This window comes from Phlebotomus papatasi, chromosome 2 (genome assembly GCF_024763615.1).
Source record: "Phlebotomus papatasi isolate M1 chromosome 2, Ppap_2.1, whole genome shotgun sequence".
NCBI lineage: Eukaryota > Metazoa > Arthropoda > Insecta > Diptera > Psychodidae > Phlebotomus > Phlebotomus papatasi.
This window is the reverse complement of record NC_077223.1, coordinates 24,663,897-24,686,362: the sequence shown is the minus strand read 5'-3', so window position 1 is coordinate 24,686,362 and position 22,466 is coordinate 24,663,897. Positions and strand designations below refer to the sequence as shown.

General features: G+C 31.6%; 1 protein-coding gene across 1 annotated transcript in view; it reads right to left on the bottom strand.

Annotated features, from left to right (window-relative positions):
• The window catches only part of LOC129803184 (Ig-like and fibronectin type-III domain-containing protein 2), a 316,223-nt gene that overhangs the window by 32,252 nt on the left and 261,505 nt on the right, over positions 1 to 22,466 (bottom strand). The window contains exons 6-7 of the mRNA XM_055849573.1: positions 2,300 to 2,434; positions 784 to 1,091 (exon numbers count right to left, since the gene is read on the bottom strand). Coding sequence (XP_055705548.1) covers positions 784 to 1,091; positions 2,300 to 2,434 — 443 coding nt within the window. The remainder of the gene's footprint in view (positions 1 to 783; positions 1,092 to 2,299; positions 2,435 to 22,466) is intronic.

Here is a 22,466-nt window from a genome sequence, read left to right as displayed (position 1 = left end):
ATAATGCATAATTCACTATTATCCATAATTTCATCTTTTTCAAGAAGATGGATCATATTTAATAATTGGATAGGTTCATCCAAGGGGGTGATATTAGCTCTGAAAATTGCGACCGATTTTAGTGTCAATTTTTCCCTGATTTCGTACACATTTCACGAGATATCTCCAAAACTACGTAGGTTACCAATTTGGAGTTTTCGGTTGCCTATTCTATATTAAATTGGTTTTCATTTTGTATTACTATTGTTTGCTAATTCATTCTACACTGACTACACTGACTGATGGGAAGCATAGGAAATGTCGTGCCTCTGGGTTCATCAGTATCTCATGAAATTTTGTAGGCTTATGCATCAAAACAAAGCATTAAAACATTTTCTCACATCTAAGAAAACACCAAAGATTAATTTTTATTTTTTTATTCGTTTATTCTGTTGTAACATAATCGTCAAAATATCGATACTTTTCAAAGAATACTCGGTGATCCTTTTATTTTTACCAAATGATGAAATAGTAAGTAATGGGTGAAATGTTTATCTGGGATAGCGAAGTTAAAAAAAAAAATCACTGGAATTATTTTCAAGAATGATTCCAATGCGGACGAATGATAAGCGATAGGGAAAATAGAAGTCATAGGGGAAAGTATTCTCCCTTCGAACGTTCATGCCTCGAATAATCTGAATTTCGTTCATTTCTCTAATTATTCGAAGATATGCACGTTCGAAAGGAGGGTAATTTTCCCTAAGCCCCTAAGTTTAGAAATCTTTCCAAGTACTATTCACTTACCTGACATAAATCCGGAACCCCTCGTTTCTCACAGCATGGCATATGATTCCTTCCATCGGCCATGCACTTTACAATGTTGGGAAAGTCCATTTCGCAGGATTCTGGGTCAATGCCAGTGGTGCCATCTAGGATATTGTGAACTGTACAGTAACCAATGCACTTGCTGGATACATTTTGAGCTGTACAGCAGTCTGTAAAATCATGGACGAGGGCAGTAATGGGTGTCGTCTCTTCTGCTGAATTCCCGGATGCACCACCATCCACATAATCCTCCGCGGAGCTATTTGTGGTACCATTGAGACTTTTAACTGCAAAAAAAAGTAAGAAATCAGTCACCAAAGACTCAACACCTCTCAAAACTTTTCCAACAACATTATAACTTTGTAGGAGACACTGACTCATATTGTGAATCACTTTGGACTCTCTTTTGTCCTGGAATGTCGCAAGGCCAGGGACAAGAAGGTTGAGAAATATTGCATACCATGTATTTCAATGCATTCCCAACAGAGAAAAGCACGGAAGAATATTAAAAAGTTTCCTTCACTTTCGACTATAACTTCACAAAAGTTTTACATGAAAAAATTGTCGAATAGGAGTAAAAGTATGAGAAAAATAAGAAAAAGATGCACTTTGAAAGATTCTTGTGTCATATATGATCTAAAAGTATTTCCATGCTTACAAAATTCCTGTAAAGCGCTGAAGCTTTTATCAATTTTGAACTCAAATCAATGATAAGTGGTGAATAGCTCTTTGTAGACAGGATTCTTAAAGTTTATTATTTCGTAATGAGTAGGGGAAGGTCCTAAGTATTATCCCAAGCTTCTCAATTTTCCTGTGTTTCTTAATTAACTCAATTTGTGGTTATTTTTTCAAAAAAAAATTTCCGGAACGAAAATCATATCCCAACGACTAAATTTTTAAAATTTTTATATTAAATTTCAAAAAAATATTATTTAAATGTAGTACTCTTATGCCCAGCTCACAATAACTTTTGTTTTGTAAACATATTTAAAAATTGTCTATGAGAGTAAGCGAGATGACTAGTTGTACATTTCATTCACTCCCAATGAAAAGTCAAAAACATGTTTACAAAACAAAATTTATTATGCGTTGTGCATTATGTCCAACGCATAATAACTTTTGTTTGTAAACATATTTTCTAAATTTCCCATGTAAATAAACGGGATGACTAGATCTAGATCTCACTCACTCTCATTGAAATGTCAAAAATATGTTTACTAACAAAATTTATTGTGCGTTGGGTATTATGCCCAACACACAATAACTTTTGTTTCTTATTCTCTGATTGCATTGATCTTGGAATTTTTATAAGGTTTTACGATGTAACGATAAGAATGACAAAGTATTAAACATTGTATTTCTTTTTTAAATTTAATAAAATGATAGAATTTTAAATTGAAATTTAAAACTTTAAAATATATCAACTAAATTACGTTGCTGTCAACAGTTAAGAAAATACCATGTTCAAATAATTTTGTCAGTGGAGATAAATTACCTCTGAGGGGATGAAAACTACGTAAAACAGGATCACTGTTCACCTCACACACGTACACATCCGTGTCGGTGGGTTTGGCGTCTCTTATCAGCAGCACCCACACATCACCACCTGTTGGGGTTCGTCCTTTTGGAGCTAGTAGAAAGAAAAGACGGAAGAAAAACATGTCCACATGAATATTGCATATTTGGCGAATGATGTGAAAATTGTAAGAAATCTCTGGCTCGTTTTTCTTCCCAAATTATCATGCAAATCACTCTATGTTCTACCTGGCTTTTTCCACCACTTTCTTGCTCTTGAAAACTTTCCTGAGTGGATTTTCTCTAACACTTCTTTTCCACATTACGAACTTTGGTAGTTTCAAAAAGCAAAAGACAGAAAAGCCATGGCTTAAGTATAGCACATGATTGGTATTTTGAATACAGAAGATTTTCTTTTATAATAGTGCTAGGTATCTACCATATTTCTTAAAATACCGAGAAACTATTAGACTATGTACGGTCGGGTGGAGTCCAATACCTGATGAGAAAGGATCAAGATCTATCCCATTTATCACCAATACCAGCGCAACTCAAGTCTAACGATATACACCTTACTCGTATCTTCCTTAATTATTCTATATCTGATGAAGAGGACATCGTAATCCCGAAACGTAGTAAATAGCAAAAATAAATTGAAAGAAACGAAGAAAGCCTTGATTCTTTTTCACCAGGCTTATAAAGGCTTCAGATCTAAGGCTTAGCCATATGGCTTAACTTCTATAACTTCTTATCAATAAAGATTTTTCATAAAATTTCAAATTAGAATTGTAATACATATAAGGCCCAAATAATCTATTGAATTCTAAAGAACCAAATTAATTGGTTGTTTTTAAGATTTTGAAACCTTCTGGAACTGGGCTAAACCTCTAGTCTGAAAACAGCCTTATGAAAAAACTTTCAATTGTACATCGGAAACTCTTCATAAACACTAAGTCGATAGCGGACGTATTGAAATTATGATTAAAAGAATTTATTTAAAGGTTCTAATTTTAACTATAAAGTCAATATATGAACCAATATTATTATATATCATTATTGTATATCATTATTGATGGTGAAAATAATATAATATATTATTAGAATGAAGGTTTTAGTTGAAATTTTTCACAATCCTAGCGTCTGTGCTCCGATATGGAATCCGACCTTGTCAGATCAATCTCAAACTTTCTATGTACACGTTTTAAGAATCATAAATTATTATTATGAAACCGGTTGTCTTTCCCTAGTACAAAGATTCACATTTATTTCCCAACCACCTTTATAACTCAGCCCTTATGACATGGATCGGTCCCAAATTTTAGTATAAGTAAAAGTGCTTTATAGTCGTTTGGTTGCTTAATTCGGTCGGTTGCTCTATTCGGCCATATGGGTTATCAATACAATTTACGTAAATTTGCTGTAATATAATCTTACCAGTCTAACATTATAAGATCTGTTATATTATACATAATACAAAAAAGTGAAATTTCCATAGAAATTAGATGGAAAACGTTAAGAAATTGGTTAAATAATTCTACCGCCCGAGTTGAGAAACCGGCCGACTTGAAGGCATTTTACTTTTGTTGAGCCTAAGATCTTTCGATCAAAACACTTAACTCCATCTCTCTCCCCCTGACTCGAGAAATAAGGAGTGAAAATACGAATACTAAAATGGTTTTACTTCCGTTCAAGTTGTCAGAAGTTGAGGATTTTGGGTGATTTTGAAAGGTATCTCTTTAAAACATCGAAATTTAATAGGCCAACTCAACGTTTAATATAATTAAAAATTCAATAGGGAAAAGTGCCCATGCTTGATACTTTTGGAAGCTTCGTAATGACTAAATTTTCTATGTTTCACAATATATATGTGACTCATCGCAACCATATTTTAAAAACTATGAGAAAGTGGCCAGTTTTTAAAATATATTGCGGTGTCGTGTTTATTGAGAAACATAGAAAAAATTTAGTCATAACGAAGCTTCCAATGATCAAGCATGGGCACTTTCCCCTATTAAATATCATACTTTGCCCTAATTTTGGCATTTCCGAAACTATATTAGCTAATAACTCTCCCGGACTGTATGCGTATTAACCGATTTCAATGAAATTTAACCTTATAACCTTACTAGTCTATCCCATTAGTGTTTATTATCCGATAAACCGAGATAAGCACAAAGGTATATGAGATCCTCCATAGGCGACATCGTATTGCTTGACGTTCAGAATGCATACAAATTTGATTATGAGAATCTCAGCGTTATTCACATTTCGACCTCCAATAGTTTGCAAAACGTGATTCTTTACCCCCTAAATGTAAACTACAATCGACTTTTTGAGTTGCAAGCAATTCGGGATCGTCTGTAAAGAATCTCAGCTACCATAAACTCATTTGGATATATCACATGGTTTTTCACCTTCTACTTTGCATTGCAAATCCTTTCATATTTGATATTGCCTCTGTATAAATATCCAATCAAAACTGTCTGAAAATTCGATCATGAAACTCATTTCGTTACAGAATTTCATGCAATATATCTTGTGTATTTTTATTTATTATTTTTCTATCACTGAATGGTTGGAATGTCATTTTCAGAGAGGTTATATGGCCAGCAGATGGAAAATTGATCCGAGATATTCGAATGGAAACATTCTAATTAAATCTTATTTATTCAGTGTCAATTGTGTATTAATTGTTAGTTTTTTTTTCTGTCAGCAAAGAGTAAAATCAAATAGAGCAGATTTTATATTGTGAAAAGAATGATGAAAATCTTTCATTTCCCTATAGAGATACTTTTTGATCAAAAGCTCCAACGAGAATGTAAATATGCGGGAGTTTAACAAGAGATTGTTTCTGGGAAGAATTTCCCAGCGGGTGCACGTATTTTCCGTTTTGTAAAGAACTCCTTCAATGTCAATAACAGTTGTGAGGGTAGAGGAGACAAATGAAGAAATTTACCGAAAAAGATACACCAAATTGCATTATAAAATAAAGTTGCTGAAAGATTTGTGTTTTCCACTTCAGGAATTTCATGCACTTAACTACCATCCAATTTGATTTAATTTATTAGGTATTTTTGATCCTCGAGACAACACAACTGAAATAGAAGTGGAAGTTAAACAGAACGATATTATGAAGGTAACTAAAAACATTTTATAGCCTAAAAGTATCTACAAATTGGAAGTAGTTTTAATCAATAATTCCTTTTTTTTAAGTAATCATCAATTCAAAAGTTACTTATAATCTATATAGGGCTCCTCGACCACTGAAGACAAAGTCGACATAAATTCATGTTGTGTAGATATAAAGTCAGTGATAAGCCTTATAAAGTTGTGATTCTTACATTGAAAATTCGGTTTGTGGACAAACTTGAAGGATTCATATTTGTAAAAATAATAATGCTAATTAGTTTTCATAAAATTAAGAAGCAATAATTTTATTCAGGCATATTACTTAAACTTTTTATACAAGATATGAGAAAAATTCGATGAGAAATCTCTAAAAGTATCTGAAAATCTCTAAATTCGATTTTCTCAGAACCTATAAGAAATAAAGGCCTCAAACTTTACAACCGTTTAGAACTTCCTAGGGTGGAATCACCATTTCTCGCCAGTGCCCCACTTTTCACCTCTCATATTGAAATCGCATTTTCTCTACTATTTATGAAATAAATTAGTTGTAAAACTATTTGTATCTTTACTGCGGCTACTCATAGAGTCGAAAAACACTATCTTTTTGTTTTGAATTTATTTATTTGAGCATTTTTTAGAGCAATATTTTAATCAAGTGCATGGAATCCAATATTTCTTACCAAATATGCAAAGTGTCATGAAACTTTTACAAAACAAAATTCATGTTTTTGGATAAACAATTTGTCTGTATAACATTTAATTACATTCGACGAATACATAAAATTTATATTCAGTTAGTTAATATTTCCTTTTATACTACTTTTATGTAAAAATGAGCCATGGCGAAAAGTGGTAATATTCTGAAGTTGATTTACCACCTGTCGCCATTGCTTTTCAATAGGCGACGCTAACTTCCCTTCATAGATTCACAGTTGTCAAATCTGCTTTTTTTACTTTCTGCAGTAATCTAATAATTGAATTTCTCAAACAAAAGTGAAGAAAAATAACTTAAAGTGAGTAATAATAAGGTGATCGTGAGGAAAAACGAATGCTGAATGTATTATTTTCATAACATTGCCTAAAACAATCGAGTTTGGGCCTTTTCAAATGGGTGACGAGAAGTGGTTACAAAACTGGCGAAAAGTGGTAAAAAGTGGCGACGAAGTGGTTATTTTTGCATTGTTATTAAAAATCAGTTTTTTTAAGTAGTCCAGCGTTAAATTAGAGAACTCTTGTTTTGACGAATCTAGAGCAAATACATCCGAGTAACTTTGTGTTAAATTTGAGTTATCTTGTAACAAGGGGTCAAAAGTTATAATAAAGTTTATTTCACTTTTTTTTAAAAGTGGCGATAAGTGGTTACTCCACCCTATAAGCTTGAGATGTGCGAAATTTCTCTTGAAAATTAAGAAAAATTAACGAGAAATGTATGGAAAATGTAGTCTGTAAGAATCCGCGAAAAGTCCACCGTGTGCAGATTCGCGAAAAATCCACCGTCCGCGATAGGGGGAGGTGGGGCTACTTTGAGCTGAGGGGCTACATTGTTATACGATTTTTTCGCATATTTCTAAAGGAAACTGAGTTTTAACATAATGTAACTTAGGTAGACAAAACAATTGAGAATCTAAATAAAATAATTGTAAGGACCAGATTCATTCATAAATAGGCGAAAAAGTGGTATAACAATATAGCCCTACAGCTAAAAGTAGCCCTACCTCACCCCTAGTCCTCGGAAATTTTCGCAGTTCGCGAAGATCCGAAAAAATTTTCTAGTATGTAACATATTTATATAATGTAATAAACTTGTAAAAATATGCTAAATATGTAAGTTTGTTGATACTATTCCTGTAACTTAATTTTGCAAAGTTTATTCATTCAGTTAAATAATGCTATGAGTCAAAGATTCCACGAAATCTCTGCCAGGTCCTTTACTTCAAATATCTCGACCGGAATGTGAACACTAGGTTGTTCGCGTGTGTCTTTGGAGACGAAAACAGTCGAAAGTGACTAGCTGGAGGCAAGTATAGTCTAAAATTTCGTTTCTTGTGCAAACTTTTCCCAACGGATAGGATGAAAGTGAACTTCAGGGAGGACTTTCTGTTGTCTAGACTTTTCGAATGGTTGATAGCAATAAAACGTGGTCCAACCACACTACAGTAAAAGCATGATGCATTATAGTTTGAAGCACATAACAACCATAAACATCTCAAAAAACATGTATGGCAAATTTTAGCAATACAGGAATGCAATATGCAAGATAGTATTTGGAAAATATTTCCAGACAATCGCGTGAGTGGGCGAGAACTCCCATTTAAAAAATTCAAAACAGAAGCATGCAATATCATAAATAAACTGGCTAAAAAACAGCCATATAGTCAGAGAAAAAGGACATAGGAATATCCTGGTGATTCACAGAAATGAACTTTAAATGCAATTCTAAATCCATTGATGGATACTTTATTGCAAACAATGTGCAATGGCAGTCTTTATTTTTCCGTCTCTGGATTTTTCTATAAAATATTAGAGATGTTGTCTGATTGTAATCCACGGGTTCACATTTTAATAAATATTGCAGTTGAAAACTCCGGAGCTGGCGCAACTTTTTACTTTAATCTGCATTAAACTTCTTTACATCTAAACAAAAAATTACAATAAATATTTTTCACTGAAATTACTTTACAATAGCGCAAAATTTACGCACTCAATATCTTTATGAAATCCTATACTCGTAAGCTTTTCCCCATGTGATTTTTGTGAAAAAAACTAATTGGTTTCAGTGTTGAAAAATGTAGCACACAAAAAAAATTGTGAGAAGGACATAGAATTCAGATAGAGTGTATAGAACAAACCATTAAATTCATTAAATTACTCACACGAAAAATATAGGTAGATCAATAATTTTTAATCGTCACAAAATTTGTTAAAATCTTAAGCTCATGTAGTTGTTTATTATTTTTCTTTCAATCAAGCTTGACATGTTGTGTAATTTACTTCACTTTTATATTTAAACATTTTTTTCTAAATGAAAGCACTGCGCTAGATTTATTTTTCAATGTAGAGAAATAAGGAAATGTCTCCAAAGCTTATCGCAAGATTTTTAAAAATGAAAAAGTAAAACTTTAGTAATAAATTCCCCATAGTTGCTCCATAGACCATTTAATATTGACATAACACGTAAAATTTTAAATATATAACATTTAAAAACTAAATTGTAATTAAACTCTGTAAAATATTTTAGCCCTTGCACATTATCTTATTTGTTAGAGATTTAAAGCAAACAAATCTATAACCAATCCAGAAATGCTATAGAACTATATTATAGGATCAAATATTTAATTTCATGTACTGTATCTCACGATCTTAACTCGAAATAATTTAAAAAAAATAAAATAAAATTATGCTTACTTCAGTTTAGTTTCTGAGTAAAGGAGTTATATGAGTCAAAACACTTAAAATTTGCATATTTTCTCTAATTTTTTTTAAATAAACTTAATAAAAATTTTATTTAATTCAAGGTTTTAACGCTTTCCGGACCACAACATATCCAGCGAACGAATTTCAGTAAAACTCACTTTATTGTACCTCTTAGTGGTCAAATATGATACTTTTACAGAGAAAGATTTTTTTCCTCTTCTGGGAAATTGGAAAACTCATGGGTACTCTCGTCCCCAAAAGAACGCAAAGGATACAAACTTTAATTTTCCCAAAGCCAATATTATCGATTTTGTAAACTATTTGTGCGTGTCAAAGAACTCCTGTACGATGTTGATAACTAAAACAAGGTGAATTAGTGACCAGTATCTTGTAGGATGTCCAGGAAGTGCTAAAAAAGACACCCAGCTCCTGTTTGTCAACAGATTCCTCATAATATTTTACACATAACACTTTAAAACACATTTCTTTCAACACGATGTTATTGCAGACACATTAAGCTTTCTCAAAAGCATAAAAGACACTTCCTGGACAATCAGAATTCACCAAAATCAGGAAGAATAGGAAAAAAATCCCTGAAAACAATCTCCCGCGCTGCCCAATGTCAAAATTATCGGCCATATTGGCAAAAATGTCACTCCCGCTTGGAATTTTCTTACAATATTGGTGTCAAAAAGCAAATGGCTGGCATTGGCGGGATAACCTTACATTAGACCTCTAGATTTTTGAGGACGAGAGTACCCATAAAGTTTGAACAAGTTTTTTGAAAATTTAAGAAAAAAATGTTTTTCGAATTTATGCAATCTGTAATTGTTAGTTATCATACTTATTGGCCCCGAGAGGTTTTTCCTTATTCTGGTCTAGAAATATCAAAAAAGTCACAATATCTGCAAGGAAGCAGAAAATCGAAAATTCACGAATTTTGACCAAAAATATCTAAGCTCAGGAGTTAATTGGGATCCTGCAAAAAATATCCTAGATATGGACATCCTTATAGTTTGTAATCATACACAAGAATCGGAATTTTATCGATTCTAAATAGTCTAAAAAAATTATTTTTTCCATGGGTACCCAGAGTCCCAAAAGAGACAAAAGAGTTAAGCACAAAAAAGTACAATATTTGAACTATATTTTCTGAAATTTTCATTGGATAATCTTAAAACACAGCCAGAGTAAATTCGTTTGCAGTTAAAATACCGAATAATATCCTGTTATATTTAGTGAAAACGGAGTAAGACCCTATTTCGCCTCTTTCAAATTTTATTCGCTACAACGTTTCGGGAATACGATGTCCCCTTCATCAGGTCTACGAAACGTTGTAGCGAATAAAAATTGAAAGAGGCGAAATAGGGTCTTACTCCGTTTTCACTAAATATTGCACTCCACCAGACCGTACATAGTCGAATATCCTGTTAGTTGATTAGTTAAACTTTTACTTGAACGGTGGATTTTTGAAAAAAGAAAATGAAATTTGGATGTTTAAGGGATTTTTATACAAAAATTGCAATTTTCGGTATATTTTACACTGCGTTACATCTTGTAAATTAATTTTTGATGAAAGCAAAAAAATCACTATTTCAGGGATGTGCAAGAACCGTTTGAAACCGAATAAACGTCAAAATAAGTTTGTTCAGGTAGCGCTTTGACCATTGACGTACAAGTTTCATTTGACGTTTGTTCGGTTTCAAACGGTTCTTGCACATTTCTACACTATTTAAATACGAGTTTAACTCTTAAGCTAATAGGAAGTATTTAGTTTTTTTCTAACTGTCTCAAAAATTGCATCTCCTGGCTAAATTTTAAAAGTTATAAAATCACAATTTTAGAAAATGTATTTGAAACGTTGTACTTTTACATACCTAAGAGCTAGAATTATGTTTTTATTATGTTGAAAAAACGCAGAGAAAATGTGCAGTTTTTTTTTAAGTCTTTTGACGCACGAAAACTCCTTAATAAAGAAATATGTGTCAAGGAATAGGTTCTAAGGCTTTGTGCGAGTACACTCTCTTATTATACAAGAAATTAAAGAGCATTACAAGTGCTTAAATATGGAATAAATTAAAGTGTTTTTCCACAAGACTTCTCTGAAAAAAAAAACAGCACAAAAACCTAAATGAGTTCTGAAACGCAAGTAAATTGGGAAGATTTCATTTTGATGCATTTTAAAATCCCATTTCAGACTGAAATTTATAATTCACAGCAAACACTTTGAGCCAACACTAAAATGTGCTTTTGTGAATTTTCTTAGGAGATTTTGGATAGTAAAATAACTCTACGTAATTAAAAAGGAAAACCTCCATAAAGTTCTACTTGGGAAATGTTTTAAAAGCAGATGGACTTTGAGGAGTACAATGTGCCGGTGTACTTTATAGCACGTAAAGAAACTTCTGCAAAAGCTCCTTCTGTGACAATTTCTCGAGATTTTGTATACAATAATGTTGTGCATTTTGGTAAGTGTAAATTTTCCCTCAAGAAAAATCCAATTAAGAATACATTCAGAGAAAGAAAATTCTCACGAAAAGCACGTTGAGCATCTCTTGCAATTTCAAATGGATTTTCTTTTCTTAGTAATTTTCCTCATGTCACTCTCACCTGGCATGACGGAAAAGTCTAGTGAGAAAAAAAAGAAGTAAATAAAAAAAAGCGAAAACTGTAGGTATTTTCATTGTTTATGAGTACATTTCTCCTGAGTGGGTCGCATGTCGTGTTTGTCTCCAAAAATTTCGGTCCGGAGCTTTTCATAGAGAACGAATGTGTATGGTAAAAATTACAATCCAACACATAACATACATCACCCTTTTGATCCTCTCGGGGCATGACTTTAACAATATATTTTTAATTTTAATTCTGCTGACTTCATTCATTTTATTTTCCTCATGGAACGAAAATTCACCACTGTTTTCCCATTGTATTCACCCTTTTTTTCTCTTTATTTTCTCTCATACTTTATATTGTTGGAAAAATTGTGTCCCGCAACACAACATTCACCCACGAGAAAGCACACAAAAGCCCTTGAAAAGAAGCAAAGCTTTTCAATGATATTGATTGTTCAAAAAAAAAAAAAAGTTTCGTACTAATGAAGGGAAAAAAACTTTAGATACAATCGCGGATTTGATGTAACTCAAAATACTGAAAAAATCACTTAAAATCGATATTTTTCTGAAATTATTCTAATATTTACTACGAAAACATCCAAATGTTACGAGAAGCTCTTTGAAACAAATATGAAAAAAGTCTTGTAAATCCTTGTTGTATGCAACATTATTATAATGAAGGTTTTTCATATTCACGTATGATATTCATCGTAAAAAATGTAATACCGTTTTTATTAACTTTTCGCCCAAAAGTAAATCACTTAGGCATACTTTTTTTTTTAATATTACCCATATATGAAATTCTTTATATGAAATTCTTTTCAATCTCATGGGTTATGCTGCAGAGTTTATTTATACTAAAAATTAAAACATTCCAAATGTCTAGTGGAAAACCTAATTATCCAAATAATAATAATCCAAAAATGTCGAATAATGAAACTATATTCCAATAATTACAAGATTTTTTTCATTTATTACAATAATTGCTTTCGAGATACATTATTGTTGTCTTGGAAATACAGTAAAGAAAAAATGATACGTTTGGTAAAATTTTGAAATCACGAAATGATTTCTACGAATTCTTTTGTTTTTGTTCAAAATCTTAAACATGTTCAAACATGAGATATTCACAGAACATTAATATTTAAATTAAAAAATCCTCTTTTTTTTTTAAATATCTTTTACCTAAGAAATCACTTTTCTGGAGATAAAAGTTTTTCCCAAACGTACGATCTTTTTAGGAGAGAAAGGAGTAAGCGTAATTCAGTTACCGTCCACCATCGTCTTAGAGTTAGACGATAGAGTTATGCCCAGCGCACAATAACTTTTGTTTTGTAAACATGTTTTTGACATTTTAATGAGAGTGAGTGAGATCTAGATCTAATCATCTCACTCACTCTCATAGGAAAATTTGAAAACATATTTACAAACAAAAGTTATTGTGAGCTGTGCATTAGTCTTATGTCCAACGAAGAATAAATTTTGTTTGTAAACATGTTATCAAAATTTCACATAAGAGAGAACGAGATGACTAGATCTTGGTTTCATTCGCTCTCATTGAAATGTCAGAAACATGTTTACAAAACAAAAATTATTGTGCGTTGAGGATTAGCAAAACGCCCAAAAACCAGCGGAATCCAGTGAAGTTGTACAGTACGACTCCAAAATTGTCAGCTTGCTTGGCATTTATTCTGAGCAATTAGTTGTTGTAGTAACTACAAGGATCGTTAAATCGGACTATGTGGATTATGTATTATTTCGGGCGGTAGGTAAATTTGAAAAAAAGATATTGACATATCTCAAGTTTGGTTATAGTTATCAAATAAAGCAAATACAGACAAGTTTCTCAAATACGAACGTCCTTTTCAAAAATATAACGACATTCATGTTATTATTATTTACTCGTATTTTAAAAAAAAAAACAAACATTTGGAGATTAATGACCAGCGCACAATAACTTTTGTTTGTAAACTGTGAACATGTTTTTAAAATTTCCTATGAGAGTGAACGAGATGATTAGATCTAGATCTCACTCACTTTCATTGGAATGTCAAAAACAAGTTTATAAAACAAAAGTTACTGTGCGTTGGGCATAATAGACAAATTATATACTAATATTGTTGATTTTCGGACATTAAATTTGATTGCTTTGCTTATTTTCCCGACGTTTCCAGGTTTTTTATAGAATTAAAAAATAAATATGAGTATATAAATTTAATATAAGTGTGTAAATGATCAAAAACCTTTGGATTTTAAACCCAAACAGTTTTTGAGAGTCTACTGTACTAAATACTTGTGAAACATAGAGAAAAATATTTCAGCTTTTGTATTTCCGAAAGCTTGCAAAATTACTCATTTTCGAATTTGAAAATCTTCCTATGTGAGATTATTTGTTCTATAATATTTTCAAGATTTCAACCATTAAAGATTTTGACTTTTCGGTATTTTTTCTCTTTGGGATTTTGGTTTTTCGGAATTTTGGCTTTTTGGATTTCGGACAAATGGGGATATTCTGTCTTCGGTATTTTGACTTTCGGAATTTCGATCTACTCGGGATTTTGTATCAGTATGTTGACTTTTCGGAATTTTGGCGTACGGGATTTTAGCTGATACCGCTTCAAAATATCTTTTTCAACACTGTCCACCTTTACCGTAAAATGTATCTACTGGTCAAATCGAATTCAAGACAATAAGAATTATATAGATGGAGCTATGAACTGTTTACTAGGGGGAAGTGGGGCACCTTTGAAATTGAGATTTTTCTTCTATGTTTAAATGGAACTGAGCCATATCATAATGTAATTTAGCTTCTCAATCTGTTTGTGCACCTAAATTATATCACGATAAGGTTTACTTTTATTTAAAAATAAGTGAAAAATCCATATTTCACCCCACCTTCAAAGGTGCCCCACTTCCCCCTATCAATGAGAATTTGAATAAAAATTATGAACATTTTCTGTAAATCTGTTTATGGGATTAGAAAATGTTTAAACCAGGGGCCTCTCGACATTTCATTTTTTCCAATCGTTTTTGCATAGAGGAACTGAAGACTATTGGTAAGTTTTTTCTTAAAGAGAATTGACTTATCAGTCTGATATATTTAGAAGTCGTGCATTAAAAGCTATCTAAAAATACATATTTCATAATGTTCGCCGAAATAATACAATAACTATGAACAAATTTGTTTAAGTCGCGGTGCAATATTTGCAAAATTTTTACAAGGAAAAGTGAAAAATATCTTCACTTTTTATTAGGCTTTATGGGCCCCTGGTTTGAACAAATTTGAATTTTTTCATTATGTTTTCAATGGTTTGAGAAAATCCTAAACTAAATAATTAAAAATCAGAAGGTAGTCATGACAATAAAAAGAATCAAACAAATATATTTGTTGAAAATAATGCCGATCGACACTCTATCAAACTTTCGCTGGATTTTTCGTCTATCATATTCGACAAAAATATTAATATTTTTATGCATATAAAATATTGTTGATTCACATAAATATAATAAACAATTTTTTTCCAACTGTCTGTGACAATTTCTCAATGTAATTGCACGACATGTCCTGAATGATAAACCAAATGACACGTCGATACATAAACCCGAAGGCTTACTGAAATATGTCAAAACCTTTTATCACTGTTTTATTTTAATAAATTTTCATTATAAAATGCATTATTTGGATAGCCTATTTTGTCATAAAATAATATCTTTTGCCCTTAAAATTTCTCGTAAATTCTGTATAAAATTTATAAAACAGCAAACATGGATATGTCAAAATGATTATAATGAACCTCCTGACCTGACTCATTAAAAACTGCTGAATTTGTAAAAAAAAATTCTTCAAAGAAATCGTTAAAGCCACAATTTACCCAAAAAGTCCTTCAGAAAAATTCAATATAATCTTTTCAGTGCTTTTAATTTATTTTTGCAGTGAAAGCACTTTTCAAATTGTTCGAGATTATAAAAAAAAGTCACAAAATTTAATGGAAATGCTGGTATGTGTGCGTATTTTTTTTGTACCAAATTAATCGATATTCACAAAGCTCTTTCGAAAATTGAATACACAGTGAATGGAGTATTTGATTGATTTTATAAATTTCCCGGCGTAATAGTCGAGGGCATGAAAAGGTGTGCAAGTGCATGTACATGAATTTTAAGATTGCCCTTGCAAATTTGACGCAGGGGTGAATTTCATTAGCCGATATGGACATTAGTGAGAGACGACCCTATGATTTAAATATTTCTTCAGGAGGATGGCACTAGAAATACTCTCAAATAACCACTAAAATGATGGTAGGGGAGACCCGGGTACTTTTATCCAGCAAATGAGGCATGATTTGTGAAAAAATGATAAGGTTTGTCTAAAATTTTTATGTTTCATAAGTAGCATTAAGACATTTGGCTATATATTAAACAGTGTAGTTCAAAGCTCTAAAACCCTTGCCTTTTTTCTAGAGAGGATAATGAAAAAAGTATGACACATTGGCTACACTTGCCCCGGCCTGGGTAGAAATAGCCACTTTTGGGGTACTAATTGCCGATAGTTTTCTAGACGAAATTTTAAACTGAAGATACGGAATATTATTTCACTTGATACATACTGAAGCCCACTGATGCTAAATATGTCACTTAAAACTAATGAAACGGGCTTTAGCCGACTTTTTTAATGACATTTTTGTAATTGCGGCAAAATCGTTGCAAACATCCTGAAAAAAATCTATTTCACAAATTTTTCATCCGAATGGCAATATTTTTTGAAATATCAATAATACTTTTTCATCTAACAATTATCCATGTATTAGTGAAAAATCAATGATAGTTTTAGCCCACCACGGAAGAGTGACTATATCTGCCCCGAGGGCTGTTTCAGTGTTTATCATCTTATATAAAAAAGTAGATAATTATTGTCCAAGTGAAAAATTTCTCTTAATTAACTTTATTAAACCAGCAACAAAGTAAAACTATGAGATTTTGACTAACAACTTAGAAAACCAAATTCTGGGCCAAAAACTGTAACATCAAAATTACAATTTTATATCCATTTTATAAAAATGCTTCTAAATTGTAGGATAACAGGATCAGACTTGTAAATATTTCTGGGAATATGGGGATGTGTTCCCACTTTCATTAAAAAATACTTTGTTCGATGTACATTTTAAGAAAAACGAGAAAAATCCACTGTCTACTTTTACCCCTGGCTATAGGTACCCCGGTCTCCCCTACTGTCAAATGGAGCACTTTTCTGGTGGAACGTTCAATCTGAGGGCTTTGCCGAATGAATCCCATAAATAAATTTACACAGAGGATAAAATAAATTTGATTTTCCCAATATTTTGCATTTAACCGTGTCTCTCCCCCTTCCATGTATATTTTCAGATTTTTAATTTGTTTTCATTCATCGTTGCGATTTTTCAAAGAGATTTATCGTAATATTATTTCATGGCTACATGCCACAATTTTTTTTTCTAAAGATTTAATATATGAAACCTCTGCATTGCCCTAAACGATTTCTGTCTAATGGCCTCTACACACTAGAGAAATTTATGTTCAAATGGTTCATATTGAAGAGTTTTTCCTATACAAGCGTATAGGGTTGCTTCCTAGTCCCCGGCGAGTGGCCTTCGAAGTTGACGCCAATTTCTTACTTTCACATACAAATGCGTATGGGAATTTTTCTGCACTCGTGATCGTTATGCTAAATATTTAAAAAGTGAGAAGTTTTTCCGTATTGTAAGATACCTTTCCGTATGGAGAGATAAATATACTAAATTTTTGTTTAAATAAATTTTTTCCTTGGAGCACTGTGAACTGAGTCCGAGATCAATTTAGGAATTGGCTTCAAATAGCTCCGTATAAAAAGGTCAACTTGCCAGGCGCTTGGTTGCTTCAATATGGACATAAATTTCTCTAGTGTGTAGAGGCCATAAGTTTTCTCCCTATGGGTAACATCTATATTTCTTGCTAGTTAAGATTTTTTGAAAAAATTAACTTATGATTAGATTTAATCCAATTATTATTATAATGCCTTTTATAAATAGCATATGATCCTCAAATTTATTAAATTCTTAAAAGCTTATAAAATTGTTTGTTTTTTCTGAATTTTAAAATATTTAGGAACTAAAATAAATCTCTAGTATAACGACATCTATAAGACGGAACGGTAAGAAGAATTTCAACTTTTCCAGACAGCCCCCATGAATTAACATTAGAATGCCAAACATAACCTTCAATCCAATCCACTTTTCCTTAACCTTCTCAAACAGTTCAACAAGAAGTTTCTCAAAAATCCTTTTTTTATGATTAACAGTAAATATTTAAATTAAATTTAAAGGGTAATTCAAATTTAGAATCGTGGGTAAGTATTAATCCAAAAATTTTCCTTCGCATTTTGTAAATATTTAGGGCAGGATCACATTGACAGTAAAATGCTCACCGTCAAAGCCTCACCGTATTTCGTTAATTTATGCATTTTCATTACAATTCTTGCGCAAGTTCTCGATTACCGTAATACCTTATCGCATAATCGGTGGCACTAGGTGAAAATAATCTAAGAAAATTCAAGTAATAAAATGAAAATATGATAAACGGTGAGCAAAACAGAACTGTAGGATTTTTTTGCTACAGTTTTTCGTACTGCTTTTTTTTGCTCACCGTTTATCGCATTTACGTTTTATTTCTTCAACTTTCTTATATTATTTTCACCTAATGCCACCTAATGCCTAATGTATGAGGTAAGGTAATACGGTAATTGAGAATTTGCGCAAGAATTGCAATGTAAATGCGTAAATTAACGAAATACGGTGAGGCTTTGACGGTGACGATGAGCATTTTACTGTCAATGTGATTCTGCCCTTATAAGTAATTTTTTTATATGTTACATTGCATGGTGAACCAAGAAATTAGGAACGATATATGTGTTAACTTAAATGTAGGTTTAAATTTGATAAACAGATTTTAGAAATTCGTCGTTTACATCGATCGTTATATCTTATCTTCATTTGTTTGCATCTGCATTTGATAGAAACGACGATACAGACGTCATCTCCTGCATCAAATGCTGACAGAATAGAAATACAGATACGACATGGTTATGATGATAATCAAATCCCAAAACTTCTTTTTCTTCCATTAATGCAGGATTTCGACTTTAAGCTCGACTTTAATTATGAAAAATCCACTGATGTATGAATATTAAAGTGGTTTAAATAAACTTGTAAGTAAATTGTTGAAAAAATAGCTGTTATACAAATTATTTATTCCATAAAAACTTACAAACATTAATTACCCAAAACCCCCAAAACCATTTTTCTTTGTTAAATTCCCTCATTTTCTGACTGTATTGAATATAGTCTTATTCAGACTGAATTCAAAACATGAAATAAATTGAGAGTGAAATACTTTTAATGATCATAGTGATTTTTTTTCTAATTGGAAACATGGCCTCGTTGGTTGAAACAAAAAGCACCATTTCTAGAGAATTAGGGCAAATTTCCAAAAATTAGCTTTATGAAAAGTTTTCATTACTGGCAGTATAAAACCTCTCCCTGTGATTTATTCACTTCATGCCATTTCTGTGAATTTATTCACGACAAAAATTTTCCATTTTTTCGTGCTTTCCCTGGAAGTTTTTTTTTTAATGAACGTCATAGTGCATTGTGACTCGGTAAGGTTTTTGTTTTTAAAATGAAAATACCCATTTAAATTGCATCTTTTCAGTGAATTTTTTTTACAGAATCCTGCTAAATGCTTTCCTGAATGTGTAATTTGTTTCCATTGAAATAAAAAAAAATGGATAGAAAATTTAATTTTACTGTTGACTTTCAGCATTGCAGAAAAATTACATAAATGATTGTATAAATATTTTAATGCAACATGAATTTATGGCTTCCATGGGGATTCAACAGCAGTAAATAACACATTTGTTGATTTTTCGAATGAAACTCCAAAGTGGGAAATCACAGAAAATCATTTGCCAACATTTAAATAAGAGAGCGTTAAATTTTCAATGTTACAATTTGTATTCGAACCGATTGAGATAAACTGTGAAATTTTACCTTCTAATTGGGCTGAAGTTCAAACTTTAGTTCAAAAGGAAAAAAAACCACACACCGCTTTCACCAATAAATCCACTCTTTTTCTTTTATTTTCTGCACAAAGAAAAAGCTCAAAAAGCTTGCACCACAAGGGATCGACAGCATTGTGTTCCACTTCAATTTACACTACTTCCACCACTATGGCAATGCATTTTATGCATAAGTGATATTAATTGGGTCTGCCTCATGTTCATAGTTTAACTTTTGATGTAAAGAAACAAAACCACAAACTGAGAGGTCATTTAAAATGTAATTGCCACTTAGGCAAGCTCTCTCTACAATTTTCAGCACTCTTGCCTTGCCAATGGACAAAAGAGCGTAAAGTTACGTATAGCTTTCCATCACTGTCTCACCCACTGCTTTTCTTTCCCATAAAAGCTCTCAGCAATGACTCTGATGAAAATCTACAACAACAGAGAGATTGAAACTTTGTGTGGGAAATTGAGTGTGTGTCAAATGTTGGCAAAAAGTTTAGAGATAAATATATATATGTATATATATATATATAAAATTAAATATAATATCAATGATTCCATTTAATACTATTTGGTCGAAGAATTAAAAGAAAATGCGCTAACTAAAGAGTTCGCTTTAAGTGTTAGATACAGAGATGTTTTGAGATTCAGTTAACTAAAGAATTCTTACTCGGGACATTTCTATGACGCTATGAATCCTAGTTGACGAGAAATGTGTAATGCCCAACGCACAATAACTTTTGTTTAGTAAACATGTTTTTGACATTTGAATGAGAGTGAGTAAGATCTAGATCTAGCCATCTCGCTCACTCTTATAAAAACTTTTGAAAACATATTTACAAACAAAAATTATTGTGCAATGAGCATAATACTTGCGTTGAAAACAATATTATAAAAAAAACATTAAATTTTTATAAATGTATCTGAAAAAAAACTCAGATGCTTAAGGAAAACCTGGGAAAAACGTTAAATGGGAACATTTTTTAATTATTTTTTTTTATTTTACGAACTTTACGCATCCATTTCGAAAATACTTCAAGTTGGGGTTGTGAAATATCTATTGAATTATCTATTATTTTTACTAAAATACTACACTCATAAAAAGAAAATTGAAAATAGCAATCCCAATTCAATATCACGAGATAAAATTCAACTTCATGTTAGTTACAATAATTTTAAAAACTAAAAAAATAAATAGAAATTCAAAATCTATTTATAAAGTAAAAGAATGAGATCCAGACGTCTTATCAATCCTCATTTCTCTACAAAAATAAGTATCCTATTTCGTTTCCTTTTGAATGCTCTTGTAATAATGTCAGATTGTATTTTACATGTTCAATCACTTTACAATATCCCGTGCGAGAATCAGTATTATATAGAAATCTCGAAGTAACAAAAGGATCTCTTAAATAATTTTAAAAATTATAGTATTTCGCCGGTTGCATCGAATATTGTCGTTTCTTGACTTGTTTAATATCTTTATTTGGTAGAAACAATGACTAAACATCGCCTCTAACATTATACTAATACAAAAAAATGTAGGTCCATGCAACCGACAATTTAACTGTCGAAACTGATAAGACTTTATGAGACTTCCATTATTTTCTAATTACTTGTACACTATACTTCCGAACAGAATATCCCCTCCTTGCTAGTTTAATGATTTTTTTAAAATATCCTCTTCTTGAACAGTTTTCAATTTCAAGATGGTTTTGTGAAGATTTACAGAAAAATTTAAATCGACATTAATATTATATGAACCCAAAAAAATGCTAAAAATAATATAAGGCAGTTCGGGAGTTCGAGAAGCTTGCAAAGACCCTGATGTTTGAATGTAGCCATGGTTCGAACACAGTGAACCTTCAAATAATGCGAATTTTCTCTTTATTTGCAAAGAGTTGGTTTACCATTAGTGCACTGAGGGAAATGGATCTGGGAGCCGGGGTTAGAAAGAGGTGTTGAATATGCACCATGGCAATCGGGGTTTAGATTCACACCAGAAAAGAAGGAAAAAAGTGAAATTCACACCAAATTTGCTTTATAAAAATTAACTCTGCCGAGTGTTATATTTGCACCGTACATACATTCCGTGAAAAGTACAAAAAAAATGTAATTTCGCAATCCAGGAAAGCCACGAACACATCTTGTATGAGTTTAGTACACTTTTGTTTCATAATAATATAAAAAAGTATTAAAAAATATTTTTTATCCAAAATAATTCAATATTGAATATTTAAACCTCATCGAGTGTTACATTTACTCTGCTGGCAACAAATGTAAGAAAATGCAAGGCGAGTGTGAAAAGTACACCTTAATAGTGTTTTTTAAACACTACTCGGGGTTGTTGAACGAAAAATACTATTAATTTTCACATTCCTCATTTGGTTTCAGTCTTTCAAGAGCGTCCATTAAAAAAGTGTCGAGTGCCCGGTGTGATTTTTGTTCTGTGATTTTCTGTGATGAGATTGTGTTATAGAGGATACATTTCTGCGTAAAAAGGACGGTAAGTGTGCAAATTTCTATAAAATATTATGAAAAAAACGAAATATTTGCCAGAAAAATGAAAATTTTCTGGTTTTCTATGGAAGTGTTGTTACTATGCGCTTGTAACTTACTTTGTTTGTATTGCGCATTTTACTTAATGCCTTTCTGAGATTAAAGTCGATTGTTTGGATTATTATAATCTGCTATCAATCTTAATATTGTCTTTGTAGGAGCAGAATAAAACTTCTGTATAAAAAAGCATGTGTTGTGAATACATAATCTAAAAACTTTGCAACAATTGCATCTAAATCTCATTAGAAGCTGCATAGCTAGCTCAATTTTACACGATTTCTTTAAACTTTAGCTCCTTTTTTTAAACTAATTTTATAACTTTATTTACAGTTTTGGGAAATAGAACATTGTTTGAGAGGATTGTG